Source organism: Paramisgurnus dabryanus, chromosome 18 (genome assembly GCF_030506205.2).
Source record: "Paramisgurnus dabryanus chromosome 18, PD_genome_1.1, whole genome shotgun sequence".
NCBI classification, from domain to species: domain Eukaryota; kingdom Metazoa; phylum Chordata; class Actinopteri; order Cypriniformes; family Cobitidae; genus Paramisgurnus; species Paramisgurnus dabryanus.
The window spans coordinates 16,889,111-16,904,311 of NC_133354.1; the positions used below are offsets into that span (position 1 = coordinate 16,889,111).

At 36.5% G+C, this 15,201-nt stretch overlaps 2 protein-coding genes across 4 annotated transcripts; both read left to right on the forward strand.

Annotated features, from left to right (window-relative positions):
- The first annotated feature begins 2,007 nt into the window (after positions 1-2,007).
- LOC135776329 (thread biopolymer filament subunit alpha) lies at positions 2,008-9,341 on the forward strand. Of its 3 annotated transcripts, none has more exons than XM_065286966.1 (11): positions 2,008-2,662; positions 3,496-5,988; positions 6,097-6,308; positions 6,461-6,521; positions 6,600-6,695; positions 6,802-6,978; positions 7,717-7,842; positions 7,932-8,045; positions 8,334-8,440; positions 8,526-8,818; positions 9,005-9,341. In XM_065286966.1, the coding sequence occupies exons 2-11, from the start codon at positions 5,452-5,454 to the stop codon at positions 9,022-9,024; spliced, it is 1,743 nt and encodes a 580-aa protein (XP_065143038.1). In that variant the 5' UTR covers positions 2,008-2,662; positions 3,496-5,451; the 3' UTR covers positions 9,025-9,341. The 3 variants fall into 3 exon arrangements, with proteins under 3 accessions (XP_065143038.1, XP_065143040.1, XP_065143039.1); XM_065286968.1 differs by having other exon boundaries at positions 9,017-9,341; XM_065286967.2 differs by lacking the exon at positions 2,008-2,662 and having other exon boundaries at positions 3,477-5,988.
- A 798-nt stretch (positions 9,342-10,139) lies between these two features.
- LOC135776332 (uncharacterized) lies at positions 10,140-14,900 on the forward strand. The gene is made up of 12 exons (XM_065286970.2): positions 10,140-10,521; positions 10,953-11,057; positions 11,201-11,243; positions 11,591-11,628; positions 11,736-11,766; positions 12,630-12,664; positions 12,767-12,811; positions 13,018-13,045; positions 13,160-13,203; positions 13,494-13,547; positions 14,289-14,336; positions 14,431-14,900. The coding sequence occupies exons 1-12, from the start codon at positions 10,335-10,337 to the stop codon at positions 14,469-14,471; spliced, it is 699 nt and encodes a 232-aa protein (XP_065143042.2). The 5' UTR covers positions 10,140-10,334; the 3' UTR covers positions 14,472-14,900.
- Positions 14,901-15,201: the final 301 nt, after the last annotated feature.

Below are 15,201 nucleotides of genomic sequence, written 5' to 3' on the forward strand. Positions count from 1 at the left end.
TTGGACTACAATAAACACACGGATTGTAGGCAACATACTTCCTGGGCTGGTTGAAGTGGACACAACGGTCATTAGCCTATCATAATTCCTTCTGCTTTCGAAATACAGCCTGTGTTTTCATATTTAAAAAATTTCCCACTGACTAAACCATAATTCAAACAAGTTTTGAGATTTTCAGATCAATAGGCTTTGTAACAAATCAGAGAATTTGAGGAAAGTAGGGATATCTGTGGCAATAAAAATGTACAGTATCTGGAAAATTATGTGTTTTTTGAACCATAAACCATGCAAACAGATTGTATTATACCATATACACAAAATAACATTGTTTTTAGCAACAAAATAGGTGCTTTTTTACAGTGAAGAACCATTTTTGGTTCATCAAACCTTTAAGTTCTTAGGAGAATAGTTTATCTTTTTAAAGGTTTTTCACCACATCCAGACAAATAACCTTTAAAGACTCCTTATTTTTTTTAAGTACGGTCAGCATCTTTAGTCTGAAGTTGCAAAATCTCATATTTTCTTTCCTTTTTGTGAAATCAAGAAACCTTTGTGGACATATTTGAATTTCTTGAATGGACCTCAGCATATTTTAAATGTGTGTGGGGGGGGGTCCGGGACCCCCGGAAGGTAAGGGGTCCCCAGAAAATTTCAAGAGAAATTAAACAAAGCAAAAAATCTATCAAAGTCTACCCTGTAGTAGCTATTATTTAAGTTTAACATTAAACAATTTAATGTCTTTGTAATATCACAATTACTATTTAACACAATTAATACGTTTTTTTACATAAATATATATTTGCATATATATTAATATCTGCATATATATATTTGAAAAAGATTCATCATGTGAGTGTCCCTTCCATCATAAAGTTTGAAAAACCCCGTTTTAATCGACTGTGTTGTGTTGCATAGTGTTCAGCACTGGACAGCATCGTCTCTCTACAGCTGTGACTGTCTGTGGGTTTTTTCGTGGTGTTGTTGTCGTCTCATTTACATGCAGGTCCACGCGAGTCTCTTCTGTGGAGTGTTTACTGGAGCAACCCATTGATTCATCAGCCTTTGCTCCAAATGTTCATTCTCTCGAGGTTGACCTCACGCGTCATGTAAAATAAATGGTGAGAAATTGTGGGGAAGCGCGCATTGAATCGTCGATTTATCGACACGGTCTTGGGCGCTACTGAATATTCCGAAGGCTCGTGGAAGACGTAATGAATACGTCAGAGATCCGTGGGAAGTCATCCATCCCACCCAACACCTCATTCACAGCAATATATGAACTAACGGGACCGGACTGTGATATCAGGTACCGCCAAAACATTTCATTTACATAGATTAGCATCTTTATTTACAAAACTACTGTGAATTATTTTTGTGAGCAGTGTCTTTTTTGTAATAAATCTGATTGTTTTATGTATTATCTTTTGCGTTTTATGCTTCAATAATTTAGCCTATATTTCTCTCTTTTTGTGTGTGGTAATTTTCAGGGTTTCAGAGTAAAAGATGTTTCCTGTAATTGGAGTATGCTAATCTGAAGGATATAGATATTGCCAATTCGTGCGGATTAGCAGTCAATTGGGAATTTATTACATTGGAAGACCTTGCATTTCACGGAATGATGAAGTCCGTTATCTCGTGGGGCGCTTTTTCCGGGGCGCTCGAGACTAACGGGACACGCGTTGATAAAGTTCATCACGCGCTCCAGCCCTTCTCATCCACCGTCGCTCTTCTGGTGCTGGGGATACTCATCATAGGGATTATATTAGTGTCACTGACCACATACCACTTCCACAGGAGTAAGATGAAGAAGAGGAAGATGAAGAAAGCGCAAGAGGAGTATGAGCGCGATAACTCTTCCATCCCAGCCGGGGATAAACCTACAGTGAGTCGCTGCTTGATCGTCCGACCCGCTTCAGCGCACCAACAACACCCACCGACAAATACTGATGCCAAACACCGAGAGACAGTCGTGTTGGAGGGAGAAATTGTATCCGCATAACTGAACTACTGAAAACTGCTTTTGTAAATATGTCAAATGAACGATAAGCTGGTAACTTCGTCTTCATACTGGGAGCTGCTGTATGGTTGTCCCTTTTTCTACCATCATCTTAATACACAAGAGGTACAGATGGACTTTACTTGGACTTAGTTTGGATGAATAATGACTCATTTTGGTTTGATAGCATGAAGCCTAATAGGTTGTTAATGAGAATCGATGAATGACAAAACAACAGTTAGTGCACTCTTAAGTGCTATAAGGGTTCATGCAGTGATGTCATCGAAATATTTTTGGTTCCCTGAAGAACCTTTCAGTTAAAGGTTCTTATAGGAAACAATTCTTACTTATCTTTTTTATCCTGTATTACCTTTATCCAATACACAAAACCTATAAAAGTAGAAAAGGTTATTTATGGAACTATAAAGCCTGACAAAGAACCTTTAAGGAACTTTATTTTTAAGAGTGCTGAAATTAAACTTTGGCAATCTTGAATTTGGATTCTCTCTTCACTCTTAAAAATAAAGGGTTTTTCGCAGCAATGCCATAAAAGATTCATTTTTGGTTTCGCAAAAAAAAATTAGTCAAAGGTTCTAAAAGAACCACCATCTTTCTTTCGATAGTTCGAACATTTTTCCACTATAAAACATGAAAGGTTCAGTGGATGTTAAAGGGATAGTTCGGCCAAAAACGATATTAAACCCATGATTTACTCACCCCCAAGCTGTCCGAGTTGCATATGTCCATCGTTTTTCAGACAAACACATTTTCGGATATTTTAGAAAATATTTTAGATCTTTCTGTTCATTAAATGTAATGTTACGGGGTCCAGCAATAGTCCACGACCTTCAAGTCCAAAAAAGTGCGTCCATCCTTCACAAATTAAATCCAAACGGCTCCAGGATGATAAACAAAGGTCTTCTGTGGGTAATCCGTGCGGTGTTGTTGTAGAAATATCCATATTTAAAATGTTATTAACGTTATAAACTACCTTCCGGTAGCGCCGCCATCTTAGACTCAGGAGAGAGTATTAGCGTAGTGTACGCACTTTTCTTAGTGACGTATGACAAATTCGGAGGGCGGGGGCACCGAGCAGCAGCAGAGAAACTCTGTACGCTGCGTAAGCTCTCATCCTGAATGCGGATCACTCCAAGATGGCGGCGCTACCGGAAGGTAGTTTATAACGTTAATAACATTTTAAATATGGATATTTCTACAACAACACCGCACGGATTACCCACAGAAGACCTTTGTTTATCATCCTGGGGCCGTTTGGATTTAATTTGTGAAGGATGGACGCACTTTTTTGGACTTGAAGGTCGTGGACTATTGCTGGACCCCGTAACATTACATTTAATGAACAGAAAGATCTAAAATATTTTCTAAAATATCTGAAAATGTGTTTGTCTGAAAAACGATGGACATATGCAGCTCGGACAGCTTGGGGGTGAGTAAATCATGGGTTTAATATCGTTTTTGGCCGAACTATCCCTTTAAAGGTTCTTCATGGAACCATTCAGCCTGACAAGGAACCATTATTTATAATAGTGTAGACGCTGTCCAGGGTGCTGATCGTTGCCCACTTCAGGTTTAATCAGGAAGGAGACTACATACGATCATTAACACAGCGTAGACTATTATTATTACATTGTATATTCATTTGTTATCAAGATGAAACAATATACAGTGCTATATAAAATGATGTGCACCCTAATATAGATCTTAGTTGGGTGCTTGCCAGTTTTTGTTTAGCCTGCATTTAATCATGCACATACATAATCATAAACAGAAACGTGTATTAATCATACCAGTATTAAAGCACATTGATCAGGCTACTTGAGACTAAAACATTACCATAAAGATGTTTCTTTCAGATTTAAACTTAAGATTCATTTATAAACTTAAGCTTGTGTTATAACGTACTCTAATGATTGTGATGATAAGAATAAAGCATCTTTAAATAGATATCCTGCTGAGAGTGTCAGATTTGTTGCATTTACATGTGTTTTTCAGAAAGAAAGATTGTTCTGTCTTCTGTATCCATCAGCAGAGAGTAGATAACACATGGGTGGTTGAACACGTCGGATACAAACTTTCTGGCACACTTTTTGACACTTCAAATATAGTTTCCGTGCAATCGAAGCCAAGCTGTAGATCTCGAGACTACTAGAGAGGTTGTAATTTGCCTCACTTGTGGAAAGCGTGATTACAGTTTAAGGCAAATCTCTAACACAAATATGATATTGTGTGATTAGTCTGGATATGCAGTATAATATTCTCCTGAATGTAAGATATTAAACTAAGAGCACATTGCACGTATATACTCCTAAATATAAAGGTGTTTGAAAGGTCCTTCACAGGGATGTCATTGAAGAACCATTCAAATAACTATTTAGTTCTTAGGATGTTCTTTATGGAACCATTCAGCCAAAGATGGTGCTTCTATGGCATTGTGAAGCACCCTAGTTTTGAAGAGTCGACCGTATGGGGACACGCATCCCACAATCTCTGTGATGAAATGTTTAAGATTTATTTGACATCTTAAAAAAAGGTATTTTGAAATGTCCCCTTTAAAAATGTTACCTGTTTTTATCTCAGTGTGCCAGGGTTGCTCATTAAACATCCGAATATCCCCAGAGACACATTTATATTGCGTATCCTTGATGGTGTATGAGGATCAGGTAGAGGCAGTAACTCTCCAGAGACAGAATTGTCGAGGAAATAACTACGCTGATCGCAGTCCTCTGGATGGCTAACCCTAGCAAATTTCATTTAGGCTTTTAGAAGGGCTTCCTGCCATTGTATCTGCTTGCGAGTTCATTTTAGGAGAGGACTAGATTACCGTAACTAAGATATGTAGGTTTCGAGTGCTTATAACAGTCAACTTATTACCTGACCCAGCTATACACTGGACTTTGTTGCAGCACGTTGCATACTTGTCAGCACTTTTTCTGCAACTGCGATTTATCCTTTGGGCAAGAAAAAAAACCTTCACCTGTCTCTCACTCGTATAGGCATCTTGATTTATGACAGGCTTCTCCAACAAGCCTGTCAGCTCAATTACATGAAATTCACAGTTTAGCTCCCATGCGCATCAAGAATAAGACTATACACGAATATCAAGAAGCTTTCAGGCTGTCAATCCAAGCCCACCGTTTTTTTTTTAAGTATGGGCAGTAGCTGTAGGGTTTGTTTCCTCCTAATTCCACATACCAATGCTGTTAAATTACCTCTAACATGTTTTGGAGAAATCTGTGCCCGGAGGAGAGACGCTTGCCTGTCTTTCAGCCTGGGCGTATGACTTTAACTGGCAGCGGCTATAGCAAATCACCAGCGACCTGCCTTGGCCAGCCCTTCAAACACCTGTGTATTTAAAGACAAATGTACAGTCTGCCAGTCTGACCGAGCACCAGGACTCCTGAGAAAAGACCTGGACCCCAGCTCTGAGTGCAAACATGTCAGACTTACGCGTCAGTGGGGGAGCTGTCAGATACGGAGCCACCTATGGAGGCAACCGTCTGTTCTCCGGAGCCAGAAGCGGCGGGGGTGCTAGCGTGTCTCTGTCCCGCTCACTTGGCTTGTCAAGGGGAGCAGGAGGTGGCCTTGCCTTGGGGGGAGGCTTTGGCGGCGGCTACGGGGGCGGCTTTGGGGGAGGCCTGGGTATGGGAGCTGGTGCAGGGTTGGGCATTGGCGGAGGTGCTCTTGCTTTAGGTGGAGGTTTAGGCCTGGGCGCTGCAGGAGCCAGGGCAGCAGGGTTTAGGGCTGGCGTGGCCCCTCTGAGAGCCCGTCTTGGGGGCAGAGTATTCAAAGTCGGAGGCTACGGTTTCAACCCATCCTTCATCAGCTCCACCACCACAGTGGAATCAGGTGTCGGGCCAGTGCCCAGCATCGACCCATCGCTTCCTTCACCAGACACAGTGCAGGTCACACGCTTGAAGGAGAAGGAGGAACTGCAGGTCCTCAATGACAAATTTGCCAGCTTCATTGACAAGGTGGGCTGAAACTCTCAATTGTGGTGATAAAGCTGGTCGAAGTCTTAACATTTGATCTGAAAATACGTTTCTCTAGTAGGTGTCTCTGACCCTTACTTTGATTCACAGGCCCGCTCACTCGAGCAGCACAACGCGGTACTCAGAGCCAAGATTTCAATGTTTACTAACCCAGAGCAAGGCGGACCTGCCAGCTCTTCCATCCTTCTCACCTCTGCCATCGGAACGTATAAATCCCAAATTGACAGCCTCACAGCTACAAAAGAGGCCATCATTGCTGAGATAGAGCACTACAAAGGCGTCATTGATGATGTTCAGGCCAGGTGAGTTCACCTATAAAAGAGCAGAATTATATTATTTGTATTAAAGAAACTTGCATTGTTAAAAAATTTATTTAAAAACATCTTTCTATTAAAACTTTTATCACATTAGTGCATTAATGATTGCATTGCATTTGCAATGTTTACTGTCTCAGGTATGAAGAAGAAACATCTCAAACCAAATCTCTGGAAATAGATTGGACTACGCTGAAAGAGGTATGAACTCACCTAAATGTCACGAGGATCCCCCAAAAAGTTTAAACTTACTGACTGTCAAAAATTGTCCTCAATTAGGATGTGGATAATCTCTACCTAACCATTTTTGAGCTGCAAACCAACATCACTGGGCTGGAGGATCAGATCGCTCTGTCCAAGCAGGTGTATGACGCGGTAAGTGAACTGTTGGTCTCTGTTGTACTTTGATTAAGGTTAACGTGAAGTTAAATGAATGTGAATGATTTTTATCCACTGACTTAAGCGTATGTTTGTGTATTAGAAAGTGAAAGAGGTCAGAAACATTGTGACGGGTGGCGTGAAGTCTGCAGTCTCAATCTCCGTGGATAACGCGGCACAGGCGCAGGATCTGACCTCGGCACTGTCTGAAGTCAAAGCTCACTATGAAGCCCTGGCTCAGCGCAGCAAACAGGACGCCCTGATCTCAGTGCAAGACAGTGTATGAAACTTCACCTCAAACACTAACTCAATGTGCAATATTATTAATATGTTGATATGTTTTAACTACAATTCAAGTTTGAAGTAGCCTTGCATTTTCATAAATTATATTTAATGGGTGAATTTCCTTAGCAAATATTTATATTTGTTATTATTTAAATGTACTACAAATGGTTGGTTTGATCGACAGCCCTAATTTTAATACATTTAATTTACATTTTACGACAATCTTTTACAGCAGTGGACCTTTTTGACTTCAAGGTCCCCCATTGTACGCAATAATATGTGACCGTGCCGTGCCTGTCTGAAAACCCAGCTCAAGTCATTTTTTGTTATTGATTGTTTTCTACATAAAAAAAATCATATAATGTAAATTCAAGTCAAAGATTCAAATCATAGTCAAATGAATGGTTGGCAGCAAACTTTGATCTTAATATCATAATTAGATTTCACAGACAAGGTCACATTTGAATTTCTACCCTTTAAACTATTTTAGAGCTTGGCATAACTAAAAAAAAAATAGTAGCATGTTTGTTAACAATATCCAAACATCTTGTTTTGTCTTATTTTCAATCATTCAAATTATCTCGAAGCCCCAGGATGACAAACACTGATTTACAATCAGACTTGATATTTTGCGAACTGCCTCCCCCTATTGGAGAGTCATTGTATTGCACTTGTCGACATACTATTACATTAATTTTTTCTCAACCTCTTGTATCTTTTCATGGCCTTACAGCTCTCCATGATGTCAGTTTCTACTCAGCCAAGTTCTCAGACGCTCACCACAGCCAAGGAAGAGTTGCGAGTTTACAAACTGCAGATTGACTCTGTACACAGGGAGATTGAGAGGCTCAAAACGGTGGTGTGTATTTGAACATTTCAGTGTCGTGCTCACCCCTAGCCCACAATTTCTTGCCATTTTGGGTTGATTCGTGTTCTTTCCAATGACAGAACCTGCAGCTGGAGTCTCAGGTGGAGGAAGCAGAATTACACTCCAGCTCACATACAGAGACGTACCAGGACCAAGCTGTTACTCTCAAATCTCAGCTTGATGATCTCAGAAAGGTAACTTATGTACTTGTGATTAGTTTTTTAATATTTATTAAAATAAACTTAAAAGTGTGTTGTTTTTTCAAGTATGATGTAATTTCTATGCCATTTGTGACACCAAACAAATTTGCATTCATGCGGTAGTAACATTGGCTTAACAGCCATTGGTGTAAGATTAGGGGTTGGACTATTTGTTTGACCTTTGCAAGATTGTAAAACTATTTTTGCAGTCAGTTTGGTGTTACAGAATGAACTTTAAGGTAAACCTGTCACTCACACACTTTAAATGTGGCATTTCTTTAGCAAATCACTCATTATAGTCAAGAATATCAGGAGCTTCTTGCCAGCAAAATGTCACTGGAGGTTGAAATCACAGCTTATAAGAAACTTCTGGACAGTGAGGAGAACAGGTGAGAAGATCAGAGCTGAATTTATGATTCTTGCTCATTCAAGAATTACACAACACCTGATAAATGTATCTGTTTTGTGGACCAGGCTGAAATCTGGAGGTGGCATCACCGTGCACATGTCTAAGACCATAGTAGGAGGAGGTGGAGGAGGCGGCGGCGGAGGTCTAGGCCTCGGTGGAGGTGCAGGCCTGGGCGGAGGTGCAGGTTTCGGTGGAGGTGCAGTTTTCGGTGCAGGTCTGGGCGGTGGCCTTGGAGGAGGTTATGGATCTGGAGGAGGTTATGGATCTGGCCTCGGATTGGGACTTGGTGGAGGACTCGGCCTTGGAGGAGGTGGCTATGGAAGCAGTTTCATGTCCTCAAGTCTGAGCAGCAGTGCTTGTAAGTATTCATAAATTCACACCATATGTTTTACGTACTTTACATATCTTTATTTATACGAATCGTCTTTTGTATGCATTGCCGTTTGTGGAAAAGATGACGTTTAAAAAGGAATGTATTGCATGGAAAAGCACAGGACATTTTAAAGTGTTTTTTAAAGTCATAGTTTCCATTGTTCTCACCCAGTGTCATCAACAGTTTACTGAAGCATCACAGCCTTCAAGCCACAACATGATTCTAAAGTTCATTGTTTAGGGCAGCGAGGAAGCCAACCAACCACCGCATTGACGACGACTCCCATAAGATAACACATTTTGTCTGCATTATCATTAAAGTTGTAACCGATGACTGATTCTCCACTGTATTTCCTGTGTTATATACTAAGTCCGATAAGGCCCCTAATTCTGTGTTCTTTAATTCTGTATAAATTTGAACATCAGGAGTGTCGCAGGGTTTGTTTTTGCAAAGTTTTGTGTATTTCATGCATCATTTCCTACCACAATAAAAAATTTCCACCCTGTTATTTCTGAGGAAAAACTGTCATGCTTTATGATTTAATCTTATGGTAAGCTAGGTCAGTTAAATTCATGTTCTGTTAATAATTATGTTTTTACTTACTATATCTTTACAAAAAACAAAGGATTATTAGCAATATAATTTATTTGATATTTTAATGTCATATAAAAAATTAAGAATTTAAGACAGATATTTACAATTGTCAGTACATAAATAATATTTAATTGGTAAAAACTAAAGTATAATTGAATGTGCTACAAAATATATTTAAATATCAGCAAGTGTTTGTTTTTTTATTAATAAAATTGTAAAAGTTACTACAAATATAATAATTAAAAGTAATGCACTTGAAAAAGTACACCACATAAATGTAAGTGTATTGCAAAAAATGGTGCCTCAAAATAGCAAATTTAAAAAAAGATGTTTGTAAGTTTATCTTAAGAAGTGCTAAAGACTTTTTGTATATTAAGTACAAAATCAGTGCATAAAATTAATGACTTAAAATGTACTTAAAGTGTATTTTCATGCATTTTCACCGGAATTAAATGAATTAAGTTTGATAATCGCAAATAATGTTTTACCTTTATAGTTTAATGTGACTCGGATGTTTCTGTAAGATAATTTCCAAACAATAGTGTAAGACAACAGTGTTGTAAGATGTAAACAAGTGGAAAAAAACAGGCCCACACACCACCTACAGTCTCACATGTTTAAATGTCATAAACCCTAAATAGTGAAACATCTTATATTTTCTTACAAACATTAAACCAACTCTCACAAAGGTTTATAAACATTCAATACTTCAAGATTTGAGTTCAGCATCTGTAAGATTTATCCTTTGACTTTTGAGGAAACAACAAATCAAATTTTACAGTATTTTACAGTCATTGAATGCTAATGAAATGAGTGTATTTGAAAGACTGTTGACTAGGCATGACATTTAAAGGAATGGCAGTAAACGTACATCTAGCTCTGAGCCTTAAGGTTTCACCTCTGTTGAATGTGCATTACTGTGGGTTTGTGGTGGTCTCATCATCGGTGTCCGGCATGGTGCTGCGCGGATGTGGTTAGATTCAGTTTGAAACAGGAAGCACACAGGTTCATTCTATCACTTATAAGTCCTTTAAACTGTGCAACTTCAAGCAATTTTCATCAGGATGGAAGTGGACTGAAGGGTCTCCTTTCAGGTAACTGCTCACCTTTCTTCATTCATCGCTTTCAATTAAAGTTACCTATATGTGCAAGAAACAACTTACTGGTGCTCTTAGAAATATGAGTCACGATAACGTTTCATGATAATAGAAACAGTTAGAAGGGACGGTTAACCAACACTCTAAAAATTCTAATTTGAAGGTCAGATATCTTTACAAATTTTAAGTATTATAAATAGTTAAAAACATAAATAGTGATTACATATCATCCTGATGGATAAAATGGTTTATAAATCATGACAAAGAGCATTGTACTTCATCATGCATAATCTTCTGTTAAATCATGTGCGCTGAATGCATCATCTGCAAATAAAATATAACACTGCTTTATATTCTTTACCGTTATATATTTCCTTACTATAAATATGAGAAATACATAAATAATGACTTTTTTCACATTTTTTAAGGCATGATTGAAGCTAAAAGCCAGCAAGGACTTCTCCTTGCCCTCATTTCTTTGACCTGTCTTGGTTGCGTTTATGCCTTCTGCTTGTGTTGTAAAAAGAGATCTAGTAAGTGGGTCACCATTACTATATATTTATATAAAAAAGAGGCACTTTGGTTTTGTCTGTGGGCATAAATATGCTTCTACCGTGATGCAGTAAGACACTATATATATTTTTGTGATCTAATTTGGTCATGTTTTTATTTTGAGTTATGCAACAAGAGGACAACATCCTGTATGAGCAAAGTGAATTGTAAGTACTTGCATTTGAAAAAAAATTATTCATTCAATTTACTCAATTTTTTAAGGTAAGTGGTTGCAATCAATTTAGTTAAGCTACATTTAAACAAAGAAATTTGGAAAGCAAAACAAAAAATGTATTTAAATGTAGGTTAAAAACTTGATTGCAACCACTTACCTTAAAAAAAGTAAATTGAATACATTTTTTTTCAGTGTGGTTTCTTTAAAGTCTGAGATAAATTTTTTTAATCATCTGCTTTTTAATTGCTGTGTTTAGAAATATTTGATTCAGAAATATGCGCTAATTAAAAAAATAAATAAAGTGATACTAAAATCTTTTATATTTTGTTGTGCTTGCAGCAGTGAAGATAACAGTTCATTTGTTCAATCAGAAACGGGTATAAATCTAAATTTTTTTAAAATCTAAATTTCATTTTTATATATTTTAAACAAGCTCATCACCAGACAAAATCAAGGGTTTATTTATAATATGTCTAATTTCTAGTGATTAGACAAAACCTGGGACCAGCACCGAGGTAAGCAGTATCCAATACATTCATTCAATGTATTTCAATTCTTAATCATTATACCCCCGGTTTCACAGACAAGGATTAAATCCTAGATTGAAACACACGTTTGAGCTGTCTCAATTGAAAATAACTTTCCCATTAATTTGTCTTAATGTACAAACCAGTCTCATCAAGTCCAACACAATGTACGTAGCCAAGGGTTTGTTAGTAATTGTTTTTTTTTAATGTATAGATAAAGAGAAAGGTAAATAGAGAAAGATAGTAAGTCCGTTATTAGGAAGTGAGGTAATGGCGGAAGAGATGGGTTTTTAGCCGAGTCTTAAAGACAGCTACAGTGTCACGACCGGCAGATCATTCCACAGTTGTGGAACTAAGGCCTAGTCCTGGCTTAAGCTAAACCTTACTTGTTTATGAAACCAGTCCTTAATGCTTTCTTTTGATATTTTTATTTTCATATGATCTAAAATATTATTTGGAGTATTGGGAGGGTGGCATTTAAAATTGCACACAATTTTACGCATTCAGTGATTGTGAGCATCTGTTTGACTTTGTCAAATATCCAAAAAGCATAAACATACACTCTTAGAAAGGATGTGTTAATTTTTACAAATTTTTGTGCGTTAAGTTTTTAACACATTATGTGTAATTTTAACACATTAGGTGTCATCTTGTGTTAAAATATAACACAAGTTGTGTAAAAAGTAACCTAAAATATGTTGTTTCAATAATAACACAGAGATGGGTGGATTCTGGGACAACGCATTTAGTGTGCTGTCCCAGAATCAACCCTAATGTGTTGTTTTTAACACATTCGTATTAAGAGTGAACACATAAACATACATTCACAGGTCTATGTATTATTTTCACAGGCAATCAACAGCGAGGTTAAATTGTCCTAGAAATGGTAAGCATTTCCTTTTAGAATTTGCATTGCACATCGCTTTAGTAACAGTTCAGCGACATGCATTACATGTTTGTATAACAAAGGTTTGTTATTCAATTCCAGAAGGCCAGCAGCAAATCCACACCAGTTATCAGAACCTTCCTAATGGTAAGTCATTTTTATTGCAATCCTACACTCTAAAAAGGATGTGGTCAGTTTTTACACATTGTTTGTGTCATGCTATTTAACACATAATCTGTCAGTGTTAAATAGCACAGCACAAGTTGTGTTAAAGTCTAAAGTTGTGTTAAGTTTTAGAGTATAAGTCAATCCAGTTATGATTATAATGCATCATGCTTTTGCTTCTGTTGCAGCTGGTGGCACATTTGAACCAACATATGTGTGAGTAATTATTTGTATAACTATAAGAACAAGTCATGTTCTCAAAAAAAAATATCTTTAATGATATCAGCATTCGATGCGCTGCTAACATACTACACTTTCCGATTTGAATAGGGACCCAATTCCAGGTTCGCTTTATGTAAATGAAGATGAGACAGGTACAGTAAATGTGTGTTTATTATATGTTGTTTGCATGCAGTCCACTCTCTGTGTTTCATTAACAGCAACAAATGAGGTCAAGTAACACATTCTTACTCTTACATCAGACACCTCTGAAGATTTAAGAGTGTTGGATGTTGAAAATAGCATGAAAGCTGTTACAGAAATGAAGGCCACAAGTCACATACTTGGAGTGCACTGTCTGCACACAACCTGTGTATGTATGACATTTAAAAAAATGCTGAAAGCAAATAATCTAATGAAATTCTCACTTAAATTTAAACGCCAGATCATGGAACATACGAGAATGTTTGGCGGACAACAGTTGTTCAGCACGACTCAGGTTGGTGTTTCTAGTTTCCATTAACATTTGTGAATGATTACTTTAGAATAATCGTAATGAGTAGGATATTATTAACTTTTATATTATTGCTGAATGTTTATTATATATAATGCTATTCCAGTGTATATTAACTAATATACTTTTAATATTTTAGTAACATTAACCAAAATATTTATATTTTTCCTAATGTTAATTATTAGTTTTCAATAATGTGATTCTAATGCATGAATGTTTCAGTAAGATTTGTTTAACCCTTTAAATGGCGCAGCCCTTTTTGAGTGGGGTGGTGGTGAAAAGATATACACCTTAAAATTAATATAACGCTTTTGTCTAGAAGCCTAATTTTGGTCTTGTTTTAAAAAAGACAATGTTTATTACAGAAGTGTCTGGAGGTGAAAATATATATATTTTTTATAGCAGTTTACATTTATTTGTAATAATAAAAAATTGCAATAAAGTATTATTTTTAATAAATAAAATTATTAAAAAACTGAACTGAACTGTGTTGGTTTGCTGCATACTCTTATCACAAATTAATAAATTACAGATTTACACTAAATTTTATAGATTTAAATGAAAAATATTGACATAAACTTAGGTGTCCCGCTCAGGGAACAGCGCCAGTTAACGGGTTTAACAAATTTTACAAATGAGCATTTTAATGCTTTTTTTAATAACATCTTTATACAAACATACTGTGCAGACTGCAAAACTGATAGACTGCCTGTTCTGTTTAAACAGATAGCTATGATTATGAAAACTCTGAGTTTCTGAACAGACAAACGGAGGGTTTGTAACATTTGTTCATTGTTTATTTATTTATTTTTTATCAAAATTTCTATTATGAAACAGCAGTACTCACTCACTCTTTTATTTCATACAGATGATTCAGAATATGTGAACGAAGTCAACGAGCATAGATGAAGACTTTAAAAAGTGACCTGACTAAAATGTGACTCCAGTTCAACTTCTTCTGATATATATTTGTAAAACTATTTAGAAAAAATAGAACATGGTTTCCTATTTATATGATATAAATTGTATTTTTTATTAAATAAAAAGCACCTGTTACTTATGTTTCTCGTGCCGTGTGCGTGCGAGATGTTTTCTTTTGCTCATTAATAAAGCCATCTGTAATGTTCAAACCATTTTTATTGTAATTTAATCATTAACTATCAAAACACTAGACTAACTACGAGACAAAAACTTACTCAAAAATACAATGTATGGAAATTTTAAATGATTTTAAGCAGATTAAACTGCATGAGTACCATGCGGCAACTAAACCAAACAGGTACGGGGCATCATGAGCACAAAGTGAATTTGCACCTGTGCTTTCACTCTTAAATGAAATGTATTCATTTTTTACACATTTTGTATGTTATGCCATTTAACACATGTTGTCATTTTGTGTTGATTTTGTTCAAATAAATAAACGTGACAACACAGTTGGTTTAAAAGTATTACAAATTTTTTTTTCCAGTAACAACACAAAGATTTGTCTAGTTTTGAATAAATAATTTAGTATGTTGTATTTAACACATCATTTTTTAGTGTAAGTTTAGGGTAATATAAACATTTAAAATAGTTTTTTGTTGAATTTTATGCTGTTTTTATTGGGTAAATAAGACATATGCTAAAAATAAATGGAAAA

Bases quoted from the DNA above. Each gene is read 5' to 3' on its own strand.
- LOC135776329 (XM_065286966.1), top strand. From the start codon at position 5,452: ATGTCAGACTTACGCGTCAGTGGGGGAGCTGTCAGATACGGAGCCACC. The intron at 6,522-6,599 runs GTATGAACTCAC...GTCCTCAATTAG, and splicing joins ATTGGACTACGCTGAAAGAG to GATGTGGATAATCTCTACCT. The intron at 6,979-7,716 runs GTATGAAACTTC...ATGGCCTTACAG, and splicing joins TGATCTCAGTGCAAGACAGT to CTCTCCATGATGTCAGTTTC.
- LOC135776332 (XM_065286970.2), top strand. From the start codon at position 10,335: ATGTGCATTACTGTGGGTTTGTGGTGGTCTCATCATCGGTGTCCGGCA. The intron at 10,522-10,952 runs GTAACTGCTCAC...ACATTTTTTAAG, and splicing joins ACTGAAGGGTCTCCTTTCAG to GCATGATTGAAGCTAAAAGC. The intron at 13,204-13,493 runs GTACAGTAAATG...TTTAAACGCCAG, and splicing joins TGTAAATGAAGATGAGACAG to ATCATGGAACATACGAGAAT.